Genomic DNA, 20,024 nt, shown 5'->3' with positions numbered 1-20,024 from the left:
CCTTGAGGAGAACAGAGGCAGCAACCTCTTCAACCTCAGCCACAGCAACATATTCTTAGGAACATCGCCAAAGGCAAGGGAAGCAAGGGCAAAAATGAACTATTGGGGTTTTATCAAGATCAAAGGCTTTTGCACAGCAAAAGAAATAGTTAACAAAACCAAAAGACAATTGACAGAATGGGAGAATATATCAGATAAAGGGCTAGTGTCCAAATTTTAAGAACTTAGCAAACTCAACACCCAAAGAACAAATAATCCAATCAAGAAATGGGCAGAAGACATGAACAGACATTTCTGCAAAGAAGACATCCAGATGGCCAACAGACACATGAAAAAGTGTTCCACATCACTCGGCATCAGGGAAATACAAATCAAAACCACAATGAGATATCACCTCACACCAGTCAGAATGGCTAAAATCAACAAGTCAGGAAATGACAGATGCTGGCGAGGATGCCAAGAAAGGGGAACCCTCCTACACTGTTGGTGGGAATGCAAGCTGGTGCATCCACTCTGGAAAACAGCATGGAGGTTCCTCAAAATGTTGAAAATAGAACTACCCTATGACCCAGCAATTTCACTTCTGGGTATTTACCGTAAAGATACAAACGTAGTGATCCGAAGGGGCATGTGCACCCGAATGTTTATAGCAGCAATGTCTACAATAGCCAAACTATGGAAAGAAGCTAGATGTCCATCAACAGATGAATGGATCAAGAAGATGTGATATATATACACAATGGAATATTATGCAGCCATCAAAAGAAATGAAATCTTGCCATTTGCAACGACGTGGATGGAACTAGAGGGTATCATGCTTAGCGAAATAAGTCAATCAGAGAAAGACAACTATCATAGGATCTCCCTGATATGAGGAAGTGGAGATGCAACATGGGGGGTTAAAGGGGTAGGAGAAGAATAAATGAAACAAGATGGGATTGGGAGGGAGACAAACCATAAGTGACTCTTAATCTCACAAAACAAACTGAGGGTTGCTGGGCAGAGGGGGGTTGGGCAAAGGGGGGTGGGGTTATGGACATTGGAGAGGGTATGTGCCATGGTGAGTGCTGTGAAGTGTGTAAACCTGGCGATTCACAGATCTGTACCCCTGGGGATAAAAATATATGTTTATAAAAAATTTTTAAAAAATGAAAATTTTTAAAAAAATGAAAAGAGCTTCAAAGGGTCAAGTTTCCCAGATGCATAGATGCAAGAAAGGTGATCCAGCTGGGGAATGGCATGAACAGTGGCCTCAAGACTAAAGCATGCTGTGCTCAGGAAATAGCAGGCTCTGTTGATCTGTTGATCTGGAGGACAGATGGGTGGATGATAGTGGCAAGAGATGAGGTTTAAAAGGTAGGTAGGCAGCTGTAGCAGAACCTAAATGCTAAGCTGAGATTAGATTCAGTGTGCGGAGAACTGGGAAACCTTTTTAACTAGAGAGAGATTGACAGTAACCACTGGGAACTTCTGTGCCCAGTTAAAATAATGAGTTTCTAAATCATAATGGTGGTGGTAGGAATGGAATGGGGGAGATACATTTGAAAGAAATTACAGAGACCGTGTTTCTCCAACTAGGTGATGATGATGATTATGGTGGTTGGGCCTGGTTGCATTGATAAAAAGAAATAGAAGTCACATTGAAGCTTAGAGATTTAAGCACAGGGAGAAAAAAAATAAAGATGTGAGAGGTGCCTGGGTGGCTCAGCTGATTAAGGATCCAACTCTTGATTTTTGGCTCAGGTCATGATCAGTTGTGAGATTGAGCCCCACATAGGCCACCATGCTGGGTGTGGAGCCTGCTTGAGATTTTCTCTCCCTCTACCTCTGTTCTTCCCCTCTTCCTCTTAAAAAAGAAAGGGGGGAAGGGAGGGAGGAAGAGGGATGTGAAAAAGAGAAAATGGTTTATAATAGAAGATAATGAGCTTGGTTCCATTCAGACCAGTGATTCACTGATTTTGCAGTGTGTGACCCCAAACGGGGATGCCCTGATTATGGGGTTATAGGATAGAGATCAGTCAGTCAGCAGACTGGGGCTGAAGAGACTTGTAGATCATCTGTAGTTGAAATAGTAGGAGTAGATGTCCCAGGAGAAACACAAAAGAGAGAGAGAGATGCAGAGTGTGAGAAAGAAACGTTAGAATCTTCTTAAACTCCTAAAGAAGAAGAAAGAGTGCTTTAAGCACAATGGAGTGTTATGGAAGACTTTGGGCTAGAGAGCAGATTGTCTGGGGTACAAATATAGCTCTGTCACTTACTAGTTTTGCAAAGTTAGGCAAGTTACTTAAACTTTCCTAGCCTCAGTTTGTGTGTGTATGTCTTCATGTTAAGTAGAGAAAACAATAGTATGCACTTCACAGAGTTGTTGTAAGGGTTAAATGGAATAATCTATGGGAAACTTAGATTAGCAGAGTGCCAGAAATGTAGTAAGCATGCAGTCATGATAGTTGTCATTGTTGTTCATGGTCTTTACAAGGTTATTAGGGCATTCGAAATGAGAAGACTCTAATGAGTAGATTCTTTAGTGATCTCAAAGCCATTTATAAATTTTCATGTCTAAAAAATGATTAAGAAGGACTTTTTGTGGCTTATTCTCAGCAGTGAAAGATAAAGGTATTGTAGGTGATCATGGTAGGTGAGGGGAGTGGTCATGATGGCTAATGATAGGTGGTGGCAGGTGGCAATGGTGGATGATAGTGGGGTGGTGATAGTGGGTCGTGATTGGTGATGATGTTGTTGGGGATATATGATGGTTAAGTAGTGGTCATAGAAGCTCTTTGGGTTGATTGAAGTGGGTGCTGGTTAGTGACACGAGGCATGGTGATGGTTGTGGGTACCGATGAGTGACAATGGGGTGCTCATAATGGGCGATGGTGAAATGTAATGGTTGGGTGGTGGATTGACACAGTGGAGTGTGGGGGTGACTGTGGGGGGTGGGTGAGTGATGATGGAGTTGGTGAGGATGGTGGTGGTGATGGTAGCATCTAACCCTTATTGAGCACTTATCAAAGCACTTTAGGACATATTAACTCACATAATACAAAAATCCAATGAAATAGGTACAGTTATCTTTATATTACAGAAAAAGACCCAGTTGCTTAGAGGGGTTAAGGGCCTTGTCCAGAATCACACAGCTAGTAGGACGTAAAGCCAGGATTCGAACCAGAGCAGTTTGGCCCCAGAGGCCAAACATTACTCATACCATTGTGCAGTATTGTCTGGGTAGTATGGCCTTTCTAATGAATGAACAAAAAGAAAGAGCATTTTCTCCTCTGAGCTGTTCAAAAATTACAGCATTGTTTAATTACTATTGGGTACTAATGTTTTTAAAAAAAAATTTTTTTTAAGCCAAATCAAAAACTCTTGCTATATCAAAATAATAGAATTGGAAAATTCTTTCTAACATTATTTTCCTAGTCTCTCTTAATGTTTGTATTAAATCTTCTTAAATAAGATTTGTCTTTAAAAGAAACTTCTTAAAGCATATAATTTTCTCTACTTTTTTTTATTAGCTTGCTCGGAAGCCTTGGGTTGTGTTTTACTCTGGGAGTAATGAAGCTGAGAAGCTTCTATTTACCCAGCAGTTGTAAACTTTATAACCAGTCTAGACACAGATGCATCTGAGTGTCTGATTAACTCTTTCCAAGGAGGAAAGATTTCCTACCAATCCACATGAAAAAGGGGAAAGTTATTCTGTGCTTCCTTTGAGTCCCTGGAGTATTTTAGTGATGTCTTCCCCTGGCTATAAACTTAGTTGTGAGGGACACAATATTCCTAGCTTTGTTGAGCCTGTTTTCCTAGGCAGATTTGTCATCAGTGGCCATAATTTAGGTACCCATTAATTGACATGTGAAGTATATAGGACAGGCCGAGAGATGTGATAAGAGACATGCTCAAACAACCCTGAAGCATAAGTCAAAGCCAGAAACAGAGGAAACCTAAGTGGAATTATGAGACACATACATGGAATAATTACTAAAAACTCTGTAACCGACAACACCTATCTACATAGTGACCCATATGACTGCTGGCATGCCAAAAATGACAGTGTTCATTGGAATCTGGTAGAGTGGGAATACCAGGGGTGGGGGGGCAGGTTAAGTGTTGAATAACATCTTGAAGAAACAAAGGGACAGAGTTTAACAGAGTAGTGTGGTCAGCGCATACTCAGAGGCCCTTGATCTAGGAGACATGAATCTTTTAAGATATATCAATTTTATCTCAGTAAAGCTGGAAAAAAAAATCAGGGTCAAAAGCACAAAATAGCATGGTTATCTTTGAAGGGCACAGTAGATCTAGATGCTTAAAAGAATCAGCTGGGTGGTTTCCATCCATATATTTATGTTATCAGGGTCAGAAAATGTGATCGATACTGAAGACTAGGGATGGTTAGGGTTAAAATGTGTGAGACATTGTTCTTATTCTCACATTTACAATATAGTTGGAAAGATTAAGCAAACTTTTGAAAAACTGACCAGGAGTAAAAGATTTAAATAACAGTTTAAGACAATTGTAAACAACATCACAGTGTTATACTCAGGAGACACTTCAGGCTGTTGTGGTGAGAGAAGAGAGAATATGAGGTGCAATTGAGATATGGCTAATGGGGTTAGGTACTTAATGTCTGAGTTACAACATCTCACCAATTATAAGGCTTGAAAAATCTTTTCTACACCACCTTCCTCATTCTCCCAGTGGACCTGCTTGAGTCCCTATGCCTGCGAAGGAGAAGGAAATCAGTTATTAGGATCAAGATGGGCTTATAGTGACAAGAAAATGTGACTTCATCTGTAAAAACTCCAAGTGAAATTGTAAAAGCCCAGAGATAGTCAAAACAACACAAGTAATAGAAAATTGTTGAACACTACATCTAAAACTAATGACGTACTATATGCTGGCTAACTGAATATAATAAAGGAAAGAAGGAAGGAAAGGAGGGAGAGAGAAAAGGAAGGAAGGAAAGAGAGAAAGAAAGAAAAAAAGAAAATTACTCAAAATAAAGAAGCCAATGGCAAATGAATGCCCAGAGCATCAAAATGAGGAAATCTGGCTGGAGTGAAAAGCTGTGAGGCCCTGTTATTTTCATCCTAGTAAATTATTCAGCATATCTCCTCCACTGCTGCCTGTGGGATCCCAGCAGTGGTGATGGCTGAGCATTTTGGCATGAGCCGAAGTGTTCTGAATCCATATGTACATGGGCTCTTTATCAATCATTTTATTGATAACCTACATAATACTGTAGGTTTTAATTGAAATAGTAAAGCAGGGCAAAAGCTTGCTTCATCAGCATTATTCCCCCAAAGTGACAGTATTATGATCCTGACATTCATCACAAATTGATTTTCATCAGCTCGGTAAGAATGCCCTTAGTTAACAGGCAGGCTCTGTTTTGTTAGAGAACACCTCAACTCTGACTCCAGGTTTCAGTCTCATTCAAGTTTTATTTAACACATTTCATGAAAAGCCATGTGAATCCAAACTCTAGTTACATGGGACACATTTTAGTGGGATTCTGAATCTAAATGCTAGCCTCCAGAATTTCTGGGCTACTCTACCAGTCCATCCTGTAAGACTTTCATTCAGTCTCTTAGCTTTAAATTCCACATGCTTGCGAATGGTCTCCCAAATAAGCATTGCCATCCTTTTTCCCTTTCATGAGCCCCAGACTTGTGTAACCTGCTGACTACTTGATATTTCTACTTGAACGTTGAATAGGCACTTCAAATTCTGTAGATGTTAGGGCTAAATTTGTATATCCACCCCAAACTTGTTCTCTAGCTTCCCCACCTCCCTAGCCAGCACTGCTAATTTTGCAGATACTCAAAAGTCTTAGGTGACATCTTCCATTCTGACTTTTTCCTTATCCCCACATTCAGTCCACTTCAAATTCTATAGACTCGATGTCTAAGAGTTACCCGGAATCCATCAACTTGGACTTCTCTCCATCTCTACTGGCCACATCCTACTCCAAACCATCATTACCTTCCACCTGGACCACTGTAGCTGCATAGAAACTATTTCCCTGTTTCTACTCTCAGCCTGTATTAATTGGCCTCTGCTACATAACAAAAAAACTTTATAGTCTCAATGGTATAGAATAATAAGCATTTATTTCTTGTTCACATATCTGCAAGACATTTGGGAACTCTGCTGCATGTATGTAGACTTTCTGGGGCTTTTCTGTTCCACTCATCTCATTCTGGGGTCCAGGATTGTCTGTCTTCTACACTGCTTGTCCACCTGACTTGGATCAGTGACTAGTGAGTAATGTGAGCTTAATGAATAGTTGAATTAAAGACCAAATGGGCAAACAGTTCTTCGTTTGCTGTCTGTGCTGCCATAGTAGTTTATGACATACGCCCAGCTCCTTCCACTGTATAAGTTAGAAAGCCCTAAGGAGGGAATCATATGTCTCAACCACTTGGAATGACTCCGTTCATGCAAGTTGCCAACCACATTTCAAAGTTGGCTTTTACCAAAAAAAGATTTTGGGTCCTGGCCATCACCCCTACATTGTTATTCTGTAAATTAAGACATTCTATATGCCTTTTTGCTGGGCATTTGCTCCAGGATTCATTCTTACCACACCAAGACTTGATTGGGGATTATGTTCTTTTCCTTAAGACTGATTGAAATCTGAGGAAATGTACAGCCCAGGCTCTTACAAACAAAGGCTGATAGCTGATCTGGTAATGGATGGTCACCCTCAGCTCTCTATCTTGTCATTTCAGATATCTGCCTTGATTCTATTCATTTATTCAATGGAGTCTATTTGTTTATTCAAAGAAGTTTTTTTTAACACCTATGATGTGTCAGATGGTAATAAGATGCTTGAGCATACAGGGTTAGATAATGTGGACACAGGCACTGTTCTTATTAAATAGTTTGGTGAGAAAAACAGAGATACAAACCATTCCGTGATTAAAGGAAGAGTGCAAGGTGTTTGAGAAGACCTTGTCCTCTAGGGCTTCCAAGAGTGAAATGGAGCTACGTAGGTCAAGGGTTTATCTGAAGGTAATGGGAAGAAAGAAAACATTCCAGGCAAGGGAACTTGAAACAGGGACTGTAGTCACAACATTTAAAGTAAGAAAATTGATGGGCTGAAAGTAAAATCATTGCATCATGACTAGTTGAGAATGACTGCTTCGGGGTAAAACAGGGAGAATCATTGCCACGTCCATCCAACTTGTCAGGAATGTTGAAAGAAGATAGTAATGTTAAGACAGTGTTGAGAGCCTTTGAAGAAAGGCCCGGAGAACCCCTCACACTCTTATTAAGCTCATTATTCATTTTGGAACTCAAGCAAAACATTGTTCTAAGCCCTTGGGCAAAACTAGTTTACCTCAGATCTCTCTCTCCCTTGAAAAATGCCCTCCAGGTCAGTATTCAGCTTCCCTGTAGCAGGTTTGTTTGGCAGTCCGTCTTGCCAAGCTACAGGTAATTAGGAAAAGAATGTTCTCTCTCTCCCCTAATTATGCCGTCTTCTCTACTTCTCTACCTTGTGCAGTCTTTGGAAATTCTCTTCCTTTGCTCTCTCTCCAATTAGTGGCAATGGTTGCACTCCAGGTTCCTCCTCTTGCAGGGTGCACTCTGCATCCCCCACAGATGTCCACAATTCAGTAATCAAAGGATGGCTCCCTGGGTCAGTTGTAACAGCTCACCCAATTAGCTCAGATCTGAAGATCTGAGATCTCAGGTTTACCTTAGTTTACTAAGGTTAACTTAGCAAATGAATTTCAATAGCAAACTCAGTATAGAACTCAGTCTCAGTTTTTCAAATTCTTTTGTATTTTTTGGTCCATGCCCCATCAAATTCATGATACTGATCATTGTGGGAAGAGCTAGGCTGATGGCAGCATCCTGGTAAAGACCACAGCTGACCCATAGTGTTTCTATCCGGAGAACCACAAGAATCATAGTATGGTATTTAAATAAGCTTAAAAAACAGGATTGGGGGCAGATTGTCCATTTTCGACACTTAAAATTTCCAAGTTTTAGCTTCATTATTATAATGAAAAGTGACAACTGGGAGCACGGATTAAAGTTTTAGAGGCCAGCAACATTTGGAAGTAGTGAACTTTGAGTTATGTCCATAAATATTTGAGAGATTATTTACTCTCAAATACAGAGAGTCTCCTCGTGCTTTTCTTTAACTGTCCCTCCTGTGATTAAGTCAAGTATAAAAGCTAGGTTTGAGGGCGCCTGGGTGGCTCAGTGGGTTAAGCCGCTGCCTTCGGCTCAGGTCATGATCTCAGGGTCCTGGGATCGAGTCCTGCATCGGGCTCTCTGCTCGGCAGGGAGCCTGCTTTCACCTCTCTCTCTCTCTGCCTGCCTCTCTGCCTACTTGTAATCTCTCTCTGTCAAATAAATAAATAAAATCTTTAAAAAAAAAAAAAAAAAAGCTAGGTTTGACTAGTGGTTGACTGGCATTGGAAAGCATGGCCCTAGGGCTTAGCATCATCATTTTATCTTCCTCAAATTGCAGAACGCTACTTGGTTTTTCTCTCTCACTGATTCTTTCCACCGTATTGTCACTGTGATTATTTTAGCCTTTTTGCATCTCCTGAGAATTTTCTTCATGTGGATTCTGGTTTCATAAAAACATTCTGTTTTATATATTAGATGAAACTTGGAGAAGAGCTTCTTCATAAAAATTTTAGTCTTTTAAAGAATTGAGTTTTAAGACAGTAAGTGCATGCCAGTGAGCTATTCAAATTCAGTTGAATGAAATATTTTCCAAATCTAGTTACGCAGTGCTAAAACTTACATAGTATGTATTTATAATCTTGAATTTTACTTGAAATTCAGGCAGTTGGGTGACCAAAAAGGATGTCAGCGGGCCAAGCTCAAGGCCAGGACTATAGCTGTGATAGAGGGTGGGCTTTCCAGAGCCATGAGTCACGTCAAGTGTGTTCAAGTGTGAGTTCATGTGAGAGCTGAGTGTAAGTTGATTTCAAACACTGGGGCAGCAGGCTCAGCCCTTCTGATTCTCTGGACATAATGGAAGAAATTTCTGCATGTGGGGTAGACTAATAGACTCTAAAAAACCAGAAGGTGCATGAGTACCTCAGTAAGGCAACTGAGACCTGGAGAGGCAGTGCACCATGCTTGCCTACATAGTGATTTGCTAAAAAGCTGGAAGAGAAGCCAAGGTTTCTGGGTTCCTATTCTACTGCTCTACTTACACCACTTCTAAGTTGATTCGTAGAAGTTTTCATTAAACAGAGCTTAACTCCTGTGATGGTTTTAAAATATGTCTATAAATTCTTCAGTAGCATCTCCCTCCAAAAGATAGATTCATCTCCCTTGGAGTGTGAGCTGGACTCAGTGAGTCATTTCTAATGAATAGGGTATGGCAGAAGTGACAGAATGCAACAAGGTTGTAAAAGGCATCACAGCTTCTACCTCATTCTCTCGGATCATTTGCTCTGTGGGAAGCCAGCTGGTGTGTTGTGAGAACACTCTGGCAGCCCCATGGAGAGGTCACATGGTGAGGAACTGAAGCCTCCTGCCAACAGCTGTGTGTGTGTGTGTGTGTGTGTGCGCACACACAAGCGCAAGGAAGCCGCTACTTCATGCCAAGTCACGCCTTCTTAAGACTGTGGTACTAGCCAGCATTTTGACGGTGTCCTCATGGGAGACCCCATGCCAGGACCACCTCACATAGTTACTCCCAAATTCCTGACCTACAGAAACAATGAGATAATACATGGTTATTGTGTTTGCCAGCTAAGATGTGAAGTCATTTTAGGCAAGAAAAAATAATTATGACAACAGTGCATCAAGATGCAACCTCTGTAAGCTTAGTCCTCCAAGGATATCTGATGATCTTGTAGAAAAAAATTTTCGTCAGCCTTCATCCAATACACAACATCAAAAAAGTCTTTTCTCAGAGTCTTAGCCCAGGGATAAATTCTCAACACAAATTAAGATTTCATCTGAGACGAAAAATGTGTTTCATGAAGTTGTTTGAACAAGCTGTAAAACTGCTTTCGGTGACAAGTATTTTCTCTGAGAGGCACTGGCTCCCCCTCCCTGACTGTTCCCAGTTCCATTGCTTCATCACTGCTTTGGGAAATGAGCCCTGTCTTAGTTGTCCATGTTCTTCCAAAGAGATATACCAGCAGAATACAATTCTCCAACCTTCAGCTTCCCAGAGATATACTTAGGAACAACCAAGATATCTTTACCAAGTAAATTATCTGGATAAATAATGTCATAAATGCCCTGATGTCCATTCACACAGACTTGGTTGTTTTGAGGTACATGTTTAGACTCTGAGAAGGCATTTGGGGGGCTGACATGTTTCCTCAGATGTTAACTGAGGCACATCAGCTCGAATTACCATTTTACCTCTTCTCAGGGAAGGAAGAAGATATGTTTTAGCAGCCTCTCATGGAGTTAACAAAGATGTCAAGTTCTCTGTCCTCTGAGTCACCCATGACTGAATCAGTAATCTGGGGAAGACTCGGTAGTGCATGTCTCACTTTCTGAGCATCTAAATTTGTGAAATAATCACAGCACAAAACCCTGAACTTAAAAGTAAGATTCTGTTCTGTGTTGGTTAACATTAATACTTCAAAAAGCAGGTCTAGACTTAATTTATCAAATCTCACCTTTCTCTCTATCAGTATTACCTCCTAATTTAACAAATGAATGACGACGAGCTCAAGCCAGTACTGTTCTCCCAACCTCGTTGATTAGAAATAAAGTCTGGGGTTGTCCATTCCAATAAAAAGGAAATAATGCCCCTTTTCACTTAGGTGAAAGTGTGGAAGAAAATGCTAGTGTCGTGGTCAAGCTGCTCATCAGACGCCCGGAGTGCTTCGGCCCAGCCCTGCGAGGTGAAGGAGGAAACGGTCTGTTGGCGGCCATGCAGGGCGCCATTAAGATCTCTGAGAACCCAGCCCTCGACCTTCCCTCTCAGGGATACAAGAGAGAAGTGTAAGTGAATGGAATTACCTTGTGGCACTGGTGTAGCTGGTGAGATCCCAAAGAGCGTCAGTACCTGGGTTATTCAGGAAGTGTCATGTCAGTAACTTCCCCCCTGGTGGGGAGAGTACAGGTTCTTCAGCTGTAGTTAAAACATTTTAAATCACTTTGTCAAGCGTATTGCTATTTTGACTGTCCCAATAATCCTAGTGATCAGGATCACCTTCACCCCTTTGCACTTCTATTCAACTCCTACACCTACAGGCAGATCAAGGCATCTGCAAGCTCTTTCAGCCACCACCACACCTCCCTATGGCAGCACTACAGAAGGAAGCTCCAGGAGCTAAAGGCTGGACTGACCAAGATTAGGGTCACGGTCTCACTTCAGCCCATTCCCTTCAGAATTTAAACCTCAGTGCCTCCTCTCTTACCTTGCTTTTAAAAAGAGGTAATACCCTCTACTTTCTCTTCTGAAAGTGTTTTGCTTTAATTCCTTAGGTTAAAAAGAGGGCTGCAGGATGTGAAAAACCACAGCATCAATAATCCCGGTATCTAAAGTTTCAGAATGTAGTTGGTGATTATGCCCAGCTCCCTTGGCTCTATCATAGCCTCTGGATTAGACCCCAGAATCTAGAGAATGGGTATGACCCAATGAGAACAACTCTAGCCAGATGGGGTTTTTGTTTGGTTTTGGTTTTGGTTATTCATTCTGGTAGGTGATCTGGTAGAACTAGAAGGAACCCAAAACATAATCTTCCTCATGGTACACGAGAAAAAAACAAGGCTAAGGTCATATAGCTTTTTAGCAACAGAGCGAGGGCATGGACTTACCTTCTGACTTCTTGTCTCGTATGCTTTCCGTGTACATTTGAGAAGGGAAACAGAATGAGTGATTGGTAGGAGCTTTGGGGATTACTGTGCCAGTCCCTGGGTACATATGGACTGCAAGCAGCTCATGGCAGTATTCAGGCCTTAAGGTTTAGAGGACCCTAGGAATACCACAGACAAATATTTGGGTCCTTTGAGCTTACTGATTAAAACCACCTTGTTGGGAGAGGAGGTGTTCCCGGGAGAGGCTGTGTGGTGCTCAGGAGGAGCAGAGTGTTTCCATGTCAAGCCGCTCCTGTCTAATAACACAGCCACACCTGCCAGACTTCCTCACATCTCTGCCATGTTGGTTCTCTCCCCGCAGCATGGAGGACGGTGAAGATGAAGAGATTGTACACATGGGCAATGCCATTATGTCTTTTTATTCAGCTCTTATAGATCTCCTGGGCCGCTGTGCGCCTGAAATGCACGTGAGTTCTCAGAGGGCAACTTTGAGGGGCTTGAGTAAAGAGCACTGGAGGTTCCCTGAATGTAATTTCTTCTTCAGTCTCTGGCATTTGCTAATGCGCCTTTCTCTCAGTTCTTTCCAGCTAACATCAAAAGTTGTTTCCGTCTCTTGTAGCTGATTCTGCAACCTAAAAAAATGTCTCATGAGCAAGTCCCTGTGTGTGTGATTTCTCTGTGGTGCTAGTTGGACACATCCCCCACATATTCTATCTCAGAAGCTCCTAAAAATTATGTTTCCATATCCTTCAATAGAGGCAGAATGTGACCAACTTGATTCTTGACTCCGGCCATTAGGACACTCCGCATGGAAAATCCTCTTTTCTCAATGCCTGTGGTATGAGACACCAGAAAGGCAGTCTCTCTCCATGGTTCATGTTTGATTATTTTCCAGAGATAAGCTTTGCAGGCATCTGGGAAAAGATGGTTCTGTTTTTAAGGCATGCTTCTCAGGCCTCCAGTTTTAACCTAAAAATTTGTGTTCTTCCTCTTCCCTTTTCACCTCTGTTTGGGGCAGAAAGAGAGGGACCTTATTTCACAGAAGCCCTCAAGTCATAAGGGAGGAAATAATTGCTTTTTCTATCAAAATGGAAAATGTTTAAAAACTTTTTAATTACAAAATGTATTTGGTAATTCTTTCAAAGTACTGTTTGATTTGCTCATTTGAGTCTCTGGCGTCTGCCTGCCTCTCGGGCCTGCTCATTGCATTTGGATTATTCCAAGGTGTCTCCCCGAAAAGTGCTTGCATTACAGATTGGGTTGATAGAAACAGTGATATCTGATATTGATGAGATTGTGTATTTGGTCACTGTCAAGTAAGCAGTAGATATGTTGTATTTTTAAGAATATTAACCAAAGACAGGACACATTCAAGTAGTGGCTTTCAAACTTTTTGATGAAAAAATTGTTTTAGCTATAGTAAGAAATAATACCTTTCATTACCACCTACTATACATATATTCCAGGAGCAAAATTTACCCTTACTGTAGACACTGTGCTCTAATATTTGCCATTCTGTACTAATCTACTTCATGCTTTTGAATGCAAGTCACAACCCACCAATGTGATTTTACAACCATTAATTGGTTATAACCTGTAGGTTAGGACACTGCACGAAAGCATTCACTCTTATCTTTCTTCCAGTATGTCATGGGTTTGCCTAAAACACAATCTAGCCCATTTGCAAATCCATATACATGAGTTTAGGGAGACTTTTATAATATGGTAGCATCTAGGTTAAAAGTACTGTGGATAGAAGAAAGTTTAAATCTTGATAGGGGAGCCTGATCAGAATTCTTAACTGAAGGTTCTAGTTCCTACTGTGTGGTAAACCAACCTTATCCACGAGGCCTATCTTCATCTTCATAAAGGCATTTCTATGCCTTTGAACAAATAAAGGAAGCTTGAAAGGGACAAAGGAAATACTGGGGTGTTCTGCAGTCTGGGAGTAGGATGGGACAGGTGTCAGTTCCCCTGATCACCTGTTATTACTTCCGAAAGCAACTGGCTTGTTCTCAGGAAGACCCCCACCTCAGGGGACTGCTAAGCCCATCAGAGAGCCCCATCTGGCAAGGACGTCCTTCCTTCCTTACAGCCCCTCTGCTTCAACACTGTATACACATACCCCTTCTCAGCACCCATCCCTTGGGCCCCTATTCTGTAAGTGGTAGTGGGACTGTAGGTGCCATCGTCACTGGCAGCCTCCCCTTTACCCACAGGAATGGGAGGTGGCAGTAGGCTAAGTGCAGAGGCATTGTTCCCGTGGGGCCTCCAAGAGCCTTGTCCCAGCACACCTTCCAGCTGACGGGGGCACACTGCAGCTTGAGCTCATAACCCACTGCCCCCATGTCCCCCATGTGCTCCATGTTCGGCGGGGCAGGGTTCACCTGTACATGCTCTTTGGCCCCTTCGTGGTTGAAGGCATCAGGTTCTCCATCTCTGGGTAACTCCACTGAGATGCTCACATCCTCTATGACATCCAAGCTCCTCTTGCCCAGCTGCAGGCCATGCATTAATCACTCTTTTAGGAAATGAAATTCATCGGTCATTTCTCCATTTCACTGAATTCTGAAGTCGAGAATTGTGGCCACAGGGTCAACACTTCCATCGTGGCCACGGAGGGCTCCCGGGATTGCAGTGGCACTGAGAGGCCCCAGCAGCCCCCCACCACTTTACTGCAGAGACTTGATTCCCATAACCGCCTAACCATTGTCATCACAGCACAGGAGTCAGATGACCAACTTGGTCAGAGTTACTCCCTCATAGCATATTGTGGGAAGTCCAGAGAAAGCTCCCTTTTGCCCCCTGACCGTAAGCATCTGTGGCAGGGAAGTACAGAAGTACACCCAGCCTTAAGAACAATGTTGCTGCCAGAGGTTTGGATGTGGGGTGTGGAAGGGATGTGGGAATCCCCTTAATCTCATTCTCCAATCCTGCACTGCAGCTTATCCAGACAGGAAAGGGAGAAGCCATCCGGATCAGGTCAATCCTGCGCTCCCTGGTCCCCACTGAGGACCTGGTTGGCATCATCAGCATCCCCTTGAAGCTGCCGTCCCTAAACAAAGGTAAGAGAAGCAGCTGAAGGCTGAGTCCTGCTGTCTCCCGGGGGGGCCACTCACTCAGGGGCAGGACTGTCTACCGGATCCATGGTTTGTCTGTCCTTCCAGGCTCCTACTTGTGGGGCAGGCAGCACTGGGGAAGGTCTTGCTCTTTTTCTGGAAGTGAGGAGTTCTCTCCTCCTGGCTCCAACTGGCTGCTCTCTCCTCTGCGTCCCTGTGTCCGAGGTTCCTGCACCCTACATCCGGTGGACAGGGCCATTATAGACCTCAGGGTCATCTGAATGCACTAACCCTCTGGAAGGAGGCTGATGGAATGGGACAATGAAAGCCCTTACCTCAGTCCTCCTCCTCCTTTGCCTCAGTGTCCCCAGATTGTGCAGCCAGGTAAGGCCGCAGATAGATAGGACCTAACGTAGGCTCCCTTCTGCCACGGTCCCATGGACCTCCTTGCCATGGGTAGAAAGAGTTTTTCCTCATTGCTACTTGGATGCAACCATCAGTGTCAGCTTTCCCAAACTTACACTTTCTGAAAAGCATTCTGTTTCTCCAGTTCCCTCCATCTGCTCTCCAAACAATTTCTTCCTGGCAGTTGGAGGAATTGAAAAGATAACATGACTCTCATGGTTATGGTGTTTCCCAAACCGGTGTTCCAAGGGAACATTTTTTATAAAAAAAAAAATACTAATTCGTGTATGTGTTAAGAAGTTTGGAGTCAAATAAGTTTGGGGAATGCTTTGGAGTGTATCACATTTTTTCCAGCTTTATTGAGATACAATTAATACATAACATGTAAGTTTGAGGTGTACAATGCAATGGTTTTATACATATATTTATGTATGTGTGTATATATATTTTGCAAATGTTTACCACAATAAATTTAATTAACACATCCTTGACCTTGCATAACTGTCTTTTCTGTTGTTGATATATTGAGAACATTTAATCTCCTTCACAGAAACTTTCAAGGATATGATACGGTACTGTTTACTGTGGTCACTATGTTATACATTAGATCCCCAAATTACTCATCTTTTAATCAAAAGTTTGTGCCCTTTGACCAGCATCTGCCCATTTCTCCCACCTCCCCTCACCCTTGGTAACCATCAGTTTACTCTATGTTTCTATATAATTTCCGTGTTTTGAGATCATACATGTGATTGAGACCATACAGTATTGGTCTTTCTCTGACTAACTTCACTTAGCATAATGTTCGCAAGGTCCATCCATATTATTGCAAATGGCAAGATTTCCTTCTCTGTTATGGCTGAATAATATTCCTCTGTGTGTGTGTGTGTGTGTGTGTTCATTCACAATTTTTCATCCATCCACCCATCAACGGACACTCAGACTGTTGCCGTGTCCGCTACTGTGAATAGTATTGCAGTGAGCATATGGTTGCGGGTATCTCTTAGAGATGGTGATTTCGTTTCCTTTGAGTATATACTCAGAAGTGGAATTGCTGGATCATGTGGCAGTTCTGTTTTTTTATTTTGTTGAGGAATTGTCGTACTGTTTTCCATAGCACCTGCGCCAATTTATGTTCCTACCAACAGAGCACATAGGTTCCCTTTTCTCCACATCCTTGCCAGCATCTGCTCTTCCTTGTCTTTTTGATAATAGCCATTCTGACAGGTGTAAGGTGGTATCTCACTGACTTGTATTTCTTGAGGCTGAGTGATGTGAGCATCTCTTCCTGTGTCTGTTGGCCATCTGGATGTCTTCTTTGGGAAAATGTCTATTTATGTCTTCTGCACATTTTTAATTGGATTATTTGGCATCTTTTGCTTTTGAGTTGTATGAGTTCCTCATATATTTTGGACATTAACTCCTTGTCATATACATGGTTAGCAAATATTTTCTCCCATTCTGTAGGTTTGGGGATAACCTATTGGGCTGTTGAGCTTGGATGTCAAAGATCTCCTCAGTTTGGGGAACTTCTCAACTATACTTAAATAAGCTTTCTACTTTCCCCTCTCTTCTCCTCGTGGGACTCCAGTGATGTTGTTTCTCTTAATGCTGTCCCATAAATCGCATAGGCTTTCTTCATTCCTTTTCATTCTTTTTTTTTTCTTTTTGTTCCTCTTACTGGATAATGTCAAATGATCTTTCCTTGAGCTCCCTGATTCTTTTGCTTGGTCCAGTGTGCTGCTGAAGTGCTCTGAACAATAAATTCTTCATTCAGTCATTGTATTCTTCAGTTGCAAAATTTGTATCTGTTTTTTTTTTTTATGTGTTCTGCTTCATTTTCTTCTTGTATTTTCCTGATTTCATTTAATTGTTTTTCTATGTTGTAGCTCTCTGAGCATCTTGAGAATAATTATTTTGAATTCTTTGTCAAGTAGTTCATGTATCTCCATTTCTTTGGGGTCAGTGACTAGAAGGTTACTGTCTTCTCTTTGTGGTGTCCTGTTTCCTTTCTTCTATGTGATACCTACAGCCTCACATAGCCACTTGCACACTGGAAGAAGCAGTCACCTCTTCCAGACTTAAAGGACCGACTTTGGTAAGGAAAGACCTTCATCCTTGGGTGGCAAGGGTGGGTGGTGGGTGGCGCATATTAGAGCATGCTGTGAGCCCAGATACAGTGGGACAGGGCACCAAGTACGGGGCTGGGTATTGGCTTTGGGTATGGGGGCAGACATCTGATGTTTTAGCAACTCAGGCTACTGGGGTCCACCACATTGACAATTATGTGGTCCTTGGCAAGCACTGTGGGAATCCTCAGTAGCTGCAAGGGCTGCTGGAGTCCTCAGCAGTAAGTCCACATCTCACAACTAGGAACAAGGTCAGGCAGTGGTGGTAGCTGGAGCTGGTGGTGTGTACCCACTCCACTGCAGGGACCAGCCACCGGTACCTGTGTAGTGGCGTTGGCCAAGTGCAGGCACACGTGGAGTGACAGGAGCCAGGGCCAGAAGCAAGGATCAGGGCAAACTCTATGGGTTCACTAGCACCCTGGCTATTGGCATGCATACCTGTGGCCGTAGGGTCTTACACGAGTGCACCGCAGTGGATGCCAATGACAAGACCCAGGCCAGAGGGAGGGAAGTTCATAGTTGCAGGTGCTAGTGACAAAATGAGCACAGCAGTGTGGCCACTGACCCGAGACAAGGCCAGGGCTAGGCCCACAAGCAGTTGTGGGACCCTGCATGTCATCGTGCATGCCCACGGCTGCAGGATCCCACCCTGAGTGTGTGCATGGCAAGAGAAGCCAGTGATGAAGTCTTCCCAAGGGCTCATAGTGCCAGGTAGCAGCCACAACGGTCTCGCTGACATCTTGAACTCACACAGCTGCAGAGCCCAGGACTCCTTGCCAGTGCAGATCCTGGGGTCCGGCAGTGAGGGAGATGGGAGTGGGAAGAGACCCAGGGGGCTAGACATCTGCAAACACAAAACCTGAGAATCTGCCAGGGTTTCATGGTGGCTATGCCGGCTGTTGGTTTCTTCCATGGCGAGAGCTGCTGGGGCCCTCTGCAGAGCAGATCACTGAAAGCCACAGTGGCTCCCCTGCATAGCTGGAATGGATAGCCATTGCCCCTCTTTCTTGTCCTGAGACATCTCCACTTCACTGGTCTCCAGGCGGGGTGAACCTGAAGGGCGTCCTTTATGTGGTGCCCTGAAAGGCTAGAGGAGGTGATTGTTCACCCCATTCTCCTTTCCCAGTGAAGAGAACTCTTTATAGCTGAGGAGTTCCTGCTTGGTTGGCACTGAACGGAGATGAGGCCAGCGAAAGGCATCCTTACCTTTTTTTGCAGTTTTCTTGGGGGTTTTGTTCCAATGTGTTGTTCAAGTTTCTCATGTAGACTCCTGGCCTCTCCCAGGGCTGTTTTTGTTCCTGGATAGCTATCTAATTATCCATCTTTGTGGGAGACAAAGGCTGAGATCTCCTACTCCTCAATCTTGGTGACGCCATTCTCAAAAATAACACGTTTATCATGATGAACATTGAGACTATAGAGCCTTTGAAAAATCATATGATAAAGCAAATGTTGAACTTAGTATTTCCCAAACTTCTGAGCATAAAACATTTTACAGAAAGAGTGTTTCTTAGGAGCGTCTGGGTGGCTGAGTCAGTTGAGTGTCCCAACTCTTGATTCATATCTCAAGTCTTAATTTTAGACTTGTGAGTTCGAGCCCCGCATTGGGACCTACTGAAAATAAATGGATGAACAAACGAATGAATGAAAAAAAAAAAAATAAATTAAACCAAAGTAATGTTCCCTAGAACACAAGGTGGGTGTGAGATGAATTCAGCTGTTGCTGTTCAGATCTGGCTCCCCCTGGTGTCCAGGAGAGAAGAGGCAAGCAGCTTCCTTTCAGGAGGATCCCTTCCTTTCTTGCTTTCTTCTTAGGCCAGAGCCCTCCCCTGCCAATCCCAGGGCTGAATGGGGCTCCGGGCTGGAGAGCACTGAACCTTCATGGCTCTCAGGGTGACTTCTGAAGTATAGTATGTAAATATGCTCTTTCTTAGCTTCATCGCTTAGGGGCTCTTTTCCCTCATTTTTGATGTAAACATAACATTAGGAGGTAGACTGTTTTTCTTTTGTCCTCTTTCAAACTCCTGTCGTTATTGTCCAAGTCAAGCAGTTTTTGTTTTCTTCATGGTATTCCTCACTTCATCTTTGAACTTTTTTGATCAAAATAAGATTAGAATTACTGGATGAGCTGTTCTCAGTTTCACCTATATCAGGTGATAGTTTCCAAATACGAAGAGGGTAGTTCCTCAGTTTTGCACTATTTATGATGTGATGGCTACAGACAAGACACACTCTTAAATTTCATCTACCTTACTTTCTCCCTTCCTTTCTTGTGTCTTCAGTCAACAAAGCAAAAACCCAAGCTCTGTTTCCCAGCATTTGCCCATTTCTGTGGCAAATGGTCCATTGTACGCTATCAATATGTGTCCCTGAGCCATGGAGTTGGAAAGAGAATGCACATGGCACACTATTGTATTATATTTCCAACATGCAAATAAAATAGATGGAAATGACCTCAAGAGTATAGTTTATAGTAAGACCTTTAGGAGGTGAAAAGTTTTGATTATTTGTCACCTTCCTAAATATAATTGACTTAATTGGAAATTTTAGTTTTTAATAGTGAGTATGTCTAACAGCTGGCTCAAAAAAATTCCGGAAATGTAAACAACCAGCTTTCCCAAGGAAGTATCAGCTGGTTCCAGCACAATATCGTATTCCTATTGCTTGT

General features: G+C 42.7%; 1 protein-coding gene across 1 annotated transcript in view; it reads left to right on the top strand.

Moving 5' to 3' along the window:
* RYR3 (ryanodine receptor 3) overlaps positions 1 to 20,024 on the top strand; it is a 352,315-nt gene that overhangs the window by 221,742 nt on the left and 110,549 nt on the right. Inside the window, exons 44-46 of the mRNA XM_059183407.1 lie at positions 10,764 to 10,944; positions 12,125 to 12,230; positions 14,708 to 14,828. Of these exons, the coding sequence (XP_059039390.1) occupies positions 10,764 to 10,944; positions 12,125 to 12,230; positions 14,708 to 14,828 (408 nt within the window). The remainder of the gene's footprint in view (positions 1 to 10,763; positions 10,945 to 12,124; positions 12,231 to 14,707; positions 14,829 to 20,024) is intronic.

Source organism: Mustela lutreola, chromosome 7 (genome assembly GCF_030435805.1).
Source record: "Mustela lutreola isolate mMusLut2 chromosome 7, mMusLut2.pri, whole genome shotgun sequence".
In the NCBI taxonomy this organism is placed as follows: domain Eukaryota; kingdom Metazoa; phylum Chordata; class Mammalia; order Carnivora; family Mustelidae; genus Mustela; species Mustela lutreola.
Note: the sequence above shows the minus strand (reverse complement) of the source record. Positions and strands in the feature narration are given on the sequence as shown.